The following is a 10,296-nucleotide window of genomic DNA, read 5'->3' as shown; positions in this document are numbered from 1 at the left end:
TGTCAAGCGCATGTGTAGCACTGAGGAATTAGGTATCCATTCAAAGAGACACAGATCGGGACCGCCTTAACCCTTGGGGGTTATATGGCTGGGTTTTCCCACGCTTCCTCAGTTTGTTAGGATTCCTGTTAAGTACTAGCAATAAATATTAGAGACCAGTTCATTGTCTCAGTGTGTTTCCTGGTTGTTAGGACAGATATAGCACATATATTATTTGATTGTAATTTGTACAAGAAGGTGAGAGACTTACATCTTGGTCCATACACTAAATGAATGACCCACTGGAAACCACATATTAAAACAACATATTTGATGTGTGGTCAGGATCCAAAAATAACATGTAACACAGCTCTGTATTTAAGTAAATCAATACGGTTGAGATCTGCTTACGTGGGGTTGATTGGGGTAAATTGTAGGGTGACACAGAAATATGATTTGTATTTTCACTCATATGTAAATTGAGTATATTTACTTTTATCTCCTTAATTTGTCCTTTTATATTAATTTCATATAGGGTTTTATTAATATTTAGTGTTTTAATTTTTGTATTTTGATAGGGCCTAAGGGCTAATCAATAAGGACTTTGATTTGATTTGCATATTTAAAACATCAAAGTTTAAGTTAATTCAAGCTGACAAATTATGAACTGGAAATACCAGAACACAAATACATTTTTATTAATATTAACAATATTGTTAATGAATGTATTATTCTGGTTTCTACATAATGTTTAAAAATCATACAATATCAAATTTCAAATACTTAATTTAAAAAAAAGTTCTCAAGAGTACTTTGTTTTTCATTCCAAATGATGCATCAAAAACTTTCTTTTCATCAGGCCATACTGGCAATGAAAAACTGATAGAATGGAAAATATGAAAACTACTCTATCTTTGAAACTTGTATCACAAATGAAATAAATTTATCTTGGAGAACTTTCTATATAGCCACAGTTGTACACCAAATATGTGTAACAATGAAAGCATGATAAAACAGATGGTTAGCCATTTTTATAAAGTTTTCTTAAATACATAATTTGTAACTCCTTCAGGTCTACTGTACATATTCCTAAAATATTGTTTGTGATGGTACATGATGTATTTTATCCAAGTAAAATGTATAAACAGTGCTAAACAGTCATTCATATTTGGGGGTTGGGGAGGAGAGAAAGAGAGTTGAAATGCATACTGTTTGGCGGGATTCTATGAAATGTTACACAATTAATAAGTGCAGTATATGTGAGATTAATTGTTGGCATTTGTAGGTTCTGGAGACTGAAGAAATTCATAGGGGTCATGGACCATGTCTTGCTGTTCTCCTATACTTAGGTGAGATGGGCTTCCTGTATAAAATATGGAAGGAAAAAACAATTTTAAATCAATATCAATTATGAGACATTTTGAAAGCTTCACTTCTTAAACATCTATCACTTTTTTAAATCAATGTAATCCAAATTAATAATACCAATTTGTATTAATTGGTCAGAAAAAATGTTGCCAAATTTAACAATGCAGTAAAGGCTGCAGTTAGCTGGGCAATAGCAGTATTCATGTTATATTTCAGTTTTCATATATTCAGATTCCAAAATAGTTATTTTTGTTGGCTCATTGTTGAAAATTAGAGAAAGCTCTGAGGGGCTACAAAAAAAAAAGTATTAGAGACTGCAAATCACATAAAGAATGTGACTTGCAGAGTGATTGCTGTGAGGATATAGTCACTATATTCTGTGAGGACATAGTCACTCCAATTGGTTTAGAGTTGAACACTGACTAGGCAGGTCCTGTGGAACTGACTGGGGAGGGATGGGTCTTGCCCTCTTATCTGGGAAGAGTTTGACCATGTGAATCTTGAGGAAGTGGACAGGGTTCTCAGTAATGGATACATGGCTGCCACCAGTATCTTCTTGGCCAAGGCCTCTCAGGAGGTAACTAATGGCTAGATTCAAAACTCATCCTTGAGTTAGAGGGCTATCCCACCTGCCTTAAAAGAAGCAGTGGTATGTTTCCTCCTCAAGAAGCTATCACTGTTGCATCATGTTCTTTGGGGAGAAAATGGAGAAGGGTATGGCAACTTCAGAGGGCTCCGGAGGAAGTGGTTTATTGGGACTCTTGGGCTTATGCATAGTGAGACCGGGATGGGGTGTTGTGGCCCTACTGGTTCTGCCTGACTTCTTGGTGGCATTCAATATAGTCTATCATAGTATCTTTTTGGATTATCTCTGAGGGTTGGGAGTAGTAGGCATTGTATTGCTGTGTTTCTCTAGGGCTGATTCCACTTGGTAGGTGAAGAGAGATCTAATTCAAGACCCTTACTATACAGCATCCCACACGGCTTAATGCTCTCCCCACTCCTATTCAACATCTACATGAGACCACTGGACGAGTCATCCATTGGCATGGGGTCAGGTATCATCAGTAAGCAGATAATACCCAGCTTTATAACTGAACCCTGGCCCTGACAAGTAATGCTGCAGAAGTCCTGTCCCAGTGCCTAGAGTCTGTAAGGATCTGGATGGGAACAGGCTGAAGCTCAATCTGAGCAAGACTGAATGACTTTGATTTCAAAGATCTTTCAGTCACAGAAACTTACCATCTTTAGTTCTCAGCAGGACCACATTTCTCCAGGTGGAACTGATACATAGTTTGAGGATCTTCCTGGACTCTTGGCTTCTGCTCAATAAGCAGGTGGCAGCCATGGCCAGGAAGGCCTTTGCACAAATCCATCTCATGTGCCAATTGCATCCTTTTCTGGAATGGGAGGCTGTTCTTAACAGTCACTCATGCTGTGGTCACCTTCCATTTGGATTACTGCAATGTGCCCTACATGGGGCCACTCTTGCCAACTATGTGGAAACTATAACTGGTCCAGAATGCAGCCACATAAATGTTTATAGGTATTTCTTGTTTTGCCCAAGTAACACCTCTTCTATGAGCTCCACTGGTTACCAGTGGTATTCTGGTTACAATTCAAGGTGTTAGTTGCCACCTATACAGCTCCACATTGCTTAGGATCCAATTACCTATAGGACCATCTTTCTTCTGTTATCTCTGCCCAACCAGAATTGGTAAACTCCAAGTCAGGGTGTAAAGCACTGCCATCCTGTGGGATTTAGGAAGTGTACCTTCTCTGCATCTGTGCCTGCCCTGTAGAACAGAGTCTCCCTGAGGTTTGTTTGGCCCAGACCCTGCAGGGCTTTCATAAAGCTATGAAAACATAGTTGTTCCAGCAGGCCTTGCAGTAGGATGCAATGACCTACTCTCTGATAATTTAATCCTGATTGCTATAATCGTTTAGTATTGGTTATCCTCCGTAATGTATGGCTGTGTATTACTATTGTTTTCTGTTTTATAATTTTATGGTTGTTTTAATCTTAACATGTAATCCACCTGGAGTTACTTTTGTAATTGAGGCAGATAGACAGACTGACAGACATTTGCATCTAGGATTATTGGCTTTAAGCAGGGTTAGATATTAAGTGAATAATTTTTGGCATAATAAACCATAATCCTAGTTTATTAAGCTATTGCAATCTAGACTATGTATCTGTTTACTTGAAGGAGAAGCAAACAGCTGCATGTATGATTCACAATGCAGTTTTATCATGACACAATTCCTGAAGATTCATCCACACATCGGCCTAATTTTGGCTTAAAAAGGAACATTTTTAAGGACATGCCTACATACCACAGCCTTCCTCTCATCCCCAGCATATAACTGAGGCCAGCTAACATCAGATATTTCTGATCTGGTATTTTCCATTTATTCCTGACACAAGCTTTCAGCAGCAACTGTGATGATGAAATGGCAGTGGCTGAGATCTAGCCAGCTTCTACTGACAGCTTTTACCTGCTGTATGTCTCTTCTTCTCCGGTTACTCCAACTTTCTTCATGGCCATTTTGGTTTGTTGCTAATAGTCTGATATGACATGATTGCCATTGAAAGTGACAGACCAGGACTTCTCTAGTCAAGACACATAACAACAAATGCCCCAATAGGCCCATTACTTCAGCACTCTTGGGTGACTTGCCTTCAGACCCATGTACAACCTAATGCCCTGACTAGCAGATTGCTATGCTTTTTCTGCATGGGTCTGACAGGAAGGTGATTGGAGAAGTCCTGGTCAACCATTTTAACTTGCATACAAACACTCTGAGATCTGACAGGCAGGTCACACTAAGATCACTAGAGCAGTTCTTCTGTTTAAAGGTTCTGACTCATAATTAAACTTACCACTCCTCTCATCTATCATATGTCACCTTCTTCCCCACTCCACATTCAGGGGAGCAACTAATGGATGTTTTTCCCATTGCATTTTAACTTGTTCTGTAGTAAACTGCTATGACAATATCACTTGCTGATCTTCTTACCAAGGCAAAGTGGTAAGAAAGTATGTAGACAAACTATTCTTTTGTGCTGCCACATGGACTAAGGAAAACACATTAAACTGGCTGTCTGGATATGTCTTCAATGACCAAAGCCAAAGAACTATAAATTCTGTTTATTTTCTCCCATTAAAAGTGAGAAATTAATGAGTTGGAACATAAACTTTTCTGTGGTGCTCTGGAATGATGGAATTATACTCTGAGATGAATAAACTCTTCTACTGTGAAATATAACTTTTATAACATATTTTGTGTTTCTCTATACTGCCAATAATTTTATTTAAATGTTTATAGATTTAAAATCTCTCTGTTTTGGAACTATGTCAGGGCCATCTCAATTAATTTGGTAAAACAATATTATATGTATATTTTAAAATAAAAATATCTTATAGTGCTGAAATTAATTTGGTCAAATTTCTCAATCTGTATTTACTTATTTACGACTCAGTATTTACTGAGTTTATTTACTCAGTATTTACGACTCAGACGCGGTGGCGCTGCAGGTTAAACCACTGAGCTGCTGAGCTTGCTGATCAGAAGGTCGGCGGTTCGAATCCGCGTGACGGGGTGAGCTCCCGTTGCTAGTCCCAGCTCCTGCCAACCTAGCAGTTCGAAAACATGCAAATGTGACTAGATTCATAGGTACCGCTTTGGCGGGCAGGTAACGGCGTTCCGTTCAGTCATGCCAGCTACATGACCACGGAAGTGTCTACGGACAAACGCCGGCTCTTCGGCTTTGAAACGGAGATGAGCACTGCCCCCTAGAGTCAGACACAACTGGACTTAATGTCAAGGGAAACCTTTACCTTACCTATCTATATTCTGCCTTTTGAAAAATTTCTCATTTACATTTATGATCAAAATCAATCTATGAGATAGGCAAGGTGGTGGGGAAGGGAGGAGAAGACTAGTCTACTGGATGCTAGATATTAAACAAACAAAGAAACCATTATTTATTCATACAACATGAATATACTCAATACCTTCATAATCTGACAAACAACTTTTAATGGAAGTAAAAAGGTTTTGGTAATCATACTGTTAAACAGATTTACCTAGATGATGTTGATCCCTTTCAGAAGCATTAGAGAGGGAACTGAGGTTAGAGGAAGGCCTGGATCCTATTCTGTCGGTCTGTACCTCATGAAGGTCCTGTAATAATTTAGCTGTTTCATCCAAGTGTAAATGATTGTCGTCATGATCAAGCTCTTTCTTTACTTTACCTGTCAACAACATTAGATTATTGAATACAAAAAGTGGTTTTGGGATGAATGGCTTAAGAAGTTAACAGTCAAAGAGTTACTTCATTCTTCCATCAATCTTGTCTTATAGTAAAAATAGATAAAACCAATATATGCTGAATAAACTGTAAGAATGGGGTATCCAAAAGGCTAATGGGGACTAGGTTGTACACAATACTTCCCTGGGTGCTCACCTGGTTTCCTATCCTTCCTGAATTTTTTAAAATTGTTATTATTTTAAACAGAAAAAGTACAAAAGGAAACACCATCTTTGTTTCTAAGAATGCTCTGGTCCTACATAGGCAGTCTTAAAAAATAAAAGTGGCAAATTAACTCCAATCCAGTGCTTTGTTTTGATGCATGCTCAGTCACAAGGGAAAAAAGGTACTCTGTGGAATGTTAAGCCATCAAACTCAGTCTATTTCTAAATCTAGGAATTGAGATGAATGGTTGTCAGCCTCTGCTTGAATCCAGCAAAGAGCCTCTATTTCTGTCTTCTTCCTATCTGACAAGGTTTTGTGTCAGCTGCAGATCTGGTGAGTATTCTCTCTGCCTCTTCCCCTAGGTCTTTATTATTTATTTATTTATTCATTCATTCATTCGTTCGTTCTTCAAATTTAATTACCGCCCATCTCCCCCAAAAGAGGGACTCTGGGCAGTTATTATTAAAAATGTTGAATAGTACTGGACCTAAGATCAAACCCTATGGCACCCCACTCTATACTTTCCTTAATTCTTTATTTATACACAATTTGAGTGCAATTTTCCAGATAGTTATGTTCCACCTAATTATCACAGCACAAATCTACTCATTTAACTAAACTGCTGGCGAGACTGTCAGAATGTATTTATCAAATGTCTAAATGAGATCAAGATATATTAGGTCCCACACTCTATTAAGGAAATTAGCCAATAAAAATGAAATGAAATTGCTTTAGCAAGACTTGTGTTTATAAATGCAGTCTGACTTCTAGTAATCACTGCAACATATCAATCACTCCATGATGTCTCTAAGAAAAGCCTTCCTCAACCTTTTGACCTTGGAGGAACCCATGAAATATTGTTCAGGCCCCAGGGAACCCCTGCACATCCAGGCTCAAATATAGGCCAGAAGTTACAAAATTATTCTATTTGTTTCATATGTAGGCCCGTATATTTGCATTAACAGTGTGCTTAAACTGAAAATAAAAATGAAACTTGCCTCTTTAATGTGAAGTTGCCCAAATTTGAAATAATTTTTTAAATAATGTGTTCTCTCACAGAACCCTAGGGTTCCACAGAACCCTGGTTGAGAAACCCTGCTCTAAAATATCAGTTCCCAAGCTCTTATATGAACCATCACATCACCATCAGAATCTTTTGAGGACTACATAAAGCCGGGAGTCAGCAACTTGGTGCCTGGGATCACCATAATATATGTGACCTCCTGCAGATGGTTTAGGTAGAACCCGAAATTAAATAAAATTTATTTTTTAAAAAAGTTAAAATGTTTCAAACCTCATAATTTCACACAAGGTTTTGATGCTTTCAGATGAAATCCTGTAAGATACTAGGTTGTGTGACTGCTGCAAATGCAAGATTCTCCCTGATACGTCTTATCTTATGACTTGATTTACTCATTCTTTTCTGAGCAAGATAGCTGTTACAAGCTATGCATGCTTTCCAGAAGTTTAGATGGAATAAATTGAATAAGAAACCACTTAGTAAAAGTACGCCATAGGCTATTTGAATTAGCAACTTAAGAGGAATAGACAAGGACTGTGTTAGGTAATTGACAACCAGCCTAGAGCCATAGGCATCTGTAGAAGCTTGCTGCTTTTGTTAGAATGCTCCACATCTTTCATATGGACATACAAAGTTATGACGCATATACAAACGAGGCAGAACTTGTGTTATGACACTACAACACTGGTTTTGTAATTCTGCCTCTGGTGCTGCTGTCCACAGACCGTGACATAGCAATGGACAAAGTATACTTTTTAAGTGTGTGTGTGTGTTTGTGTGTGACATAACTTTTATGTCAAAAGCCCAGAAATTTCCAAGCAGTTCAGTGGACTAATGGAATAGAAAATATATACACTACTGGATTAACCTTCAGTGCTGAACTCCTGCATAAGAATACCTACCTAATGAACTCAACATGGATATATCAAGTGACATATCTGAATATGTTTTCATAGATAAAAAGTCCAGAACAGAACTATTATCTCCAATGGCTTCTCCAATCTGGAAAATAAAGAGGAAAATTATACCTATGTAATGGATTAATTAGTTATAATGATCAATTACTCTGTTTAAAGCTGCTATGAATTCACATTTTAGTAAATATAGGTAAGCTTACAATAATGCAAATGTTTCATGATTCCTCCAAATGTACTTTTGCACATTTTGCAAATGTGCAAAAGTACATATTATGCAAATGTGCAATTCTTTGTTTGCATGTCTAGGGTTAAAGATTCCGTGAAGTTCTATTTACAACAACTTTCTTGTTCAGGAACGGACTTTAAGTTTGCAGAATCATTTTGTAACATAAATTTGTTCATCCCAACTCCTAAGAAAAAGCTGTATGGATCAACTTACTTTCATACGTACAACCTAAATTACACCAATTCATACTTTCTGACATACATTTTTGCCTCTTTGCTCATTCATAATTAAACCTAAAACTTTACTTCTAGCATATAGTCATGATATGACATGATACTGATTAGTTTGGGCATATTTTGGGCAATATGCCAAAAGTGCAAACTAAGCCCAGTTTTACCCCAAGCTTGTTTGAACTATTATGTGCAAGTTAAGATCTCTAATTCAGGGACTACCTTATGAGTCAACATACTATTGAACCATCCCACAAACTAATTAGTATATGCAGTTTACTGACAGACACTCAAGGTATAGACATTCATCTATTAGTTAATTTGAAGTCATTTCTGAAATATTGGAATATTATATCTGAATAGTGGCTATAACTACTATTTAACATTCTATTTAACATCTACATGAAACCACTGGGTAAGGTTTGGGGTGAGGTGTCATCAATAGGCTGGTTACCCAGCTGTCCTGAATCAGCAGGAGATGCTGTGGAGATCCTCACCTGATGTGTGGATGCTGTGAAGGACTGGATGGGAAGAAACAGGTTCAAATTAAATTCCAGCAAAAAAGGTTGACTACTTATCCAAAAACCATTTGGATCCAGCTTGGCTTAAAATGGGGTTGTACAACCCTGGAAAGATCAGTCGCATGATCTGGAAATTCTAGACTCAGCAGTAGAGCAGTAGGTGGGGGCTATGATCAGGATAGCTTTTGACTGGGTTAAGCTAGTATACTAGATAAGGTTGATCCTGGAATGAGATGCTCTGGCAATAGTCACTCATACCTTCATCACCTTGTGGCTGGATTACTATAATGTGCTCTACATGGGGTTGCCTTAGAAGACTATTCTAAAATTACAAGTGGTCTAAAATAAAGCTGCTGGTTGTTCACCGACCAGGAACATTTCAGTAGAATAACATCTATACTGCAAAAGCTGCATTAGTTTCCAGATAAATTTCAAAGTGTTTATCATTACCTACAAAGCTCTTTGTGGCTTCGGCCCACAGTATCTGCAGAACCTTCTTCTCTGACCATAGTCTGCCTGTACTGTGTAGTGTACTTGGGAGAGTATTTTTTGGTATCCCTGCCTCCAGGTTGCAGAAACAGGTCTTTTCTGTGGTTTCTCTAATCTTATGGAATACCCTCTCCCATGATGTTAGGATAACGCTCTCCTTATCCTCCCCTAGGAAAGAGTGATTATGACATCTGGAGCTGATTTGACTGCAGAGTGTGTGGAGCAGCTGGATGCAGAAGAGGAGGTGTCAAATCCAGGACCTCCTCCTAGCCCTAAGGCACACAAGGCTGAGTGAAGGGCAGAACAGAGGAGGCCTGCACGGCTCTTGCAAGGCAAGGGTATTCCCATTGGTGACTGTTTGCACCTGATGGAGCTCTATTTTAGAGCCACCACTAGCAAGCAATCTTATGTTGGGAACAACTACTCCATCTAATGGAATCTCTGTCCATTGTGCCCTGAACTCTTGCCTCTGATAACTCTGCTCTTGAACCTGGACCATCTGCTGACCTACAACAACTCCACAACCTCTGTACTGTGCCCTGACCACACTTCTGCCTCCTACCTGGAACTCTGCTTACCAGGACTTTGTAAGTTTCCAAGGGATTTGGGACTGTTTGAAATTGTGTGTATACATGCTCTGCCTGCATACACGCTCTGCCTGCTGCTGCTGTAATTACTTTCCCAAGTAAAGCTTTGAATTGCTTTCCGTGTGTGTGTGTGTGTGTGTGAGAGAGAGAGAGAGAGAGAGAGAATGTGTGAGGCATGGGACAGGACAGTAATCTTAAAAAAAAATAAGGAAAAATCAAGGAGGAGGAAAATGGTAAGAATTACACTTGAAAAGAAATCTTACCATACTTGGCTTGGAGTCATCTGGGCAAGTATTAGTTAATTTATGTTCTTCTTTTATGAGGACTGATGTAACCTAAAAACATCATATGTTTAAATTAAAATTAATTTATACCTCATAATCACTTTCCCTATAGAACCTTCATTTTCGCATCACCAGAGTTACAGCATGAAATAGTATGCTTTTTACTTGGGGTTTCAAATAATTTAATAGGATAA

At 38.2% G+C, this 10,296-nt stretch overlaps 1 protein-coding gene across 7 annotated transcripts in view; it reads right to left on the bottom strand.

Annotated features, from left to right (window-relative positions):
- Positions 1–659: 659 nt before the first annotated feature.
- The window catches only part of BRD9 (bromodomain containing 9), an 80,152-nt gene continuing 70,515 nt past the window's right edge, over positions 660–10,296 (bottom strand). For 4 of the 7 annotated variants that reach the window (XM_063304269.1, XM_063304270.1, XM_063304271.1 and 1 more), the window contains exons 14-18: positions 10,082–10,153; positions 8,719–8,742; positions 7,751–7,850; positions 5,439–5,606; positions 660–1,342 (exon numbers count right to left, since the gene is read on the bottom strand). In XM_063304269.1, coding sequence (XP_063160339.1) covers positions 1,245–1,342; positions 5,439–5,606; positions 7,751–7,850; positions 8,719–8,742; positions 10,082–10,153 — 462 coding nt within the window. In that variant the 3' untranslated portion in view covers positions 660–1,244. The remainder of the gene's footprint in view (positions 1,343–5,438; positions 5,607–7,750; positions 7,851–8,718; positions 8,743–10,081; positions 10,154–10,296) is intronic. The other 3 variants (XM_063304273.1, XM_063304274.1, XM_063304275.1) reach the window with 2 other exon arrangements.

This window comes from Candoia aspera, chromosome 4, assembly GCF_035149785.1.
Source record: "Candoia aspera isolate rCanAsp1 chromosome 4, rCanAsp1.hap2, whole genome shotgun sequence".
NCBI lineage: Eukaryota > Metazoa > Chordata > Lepidosauria > Squamata > Boidae > Candoia > Candoia aspera.
This window is presented reverse-complemented; position numbering and strand designations above follow the sequence as displayed.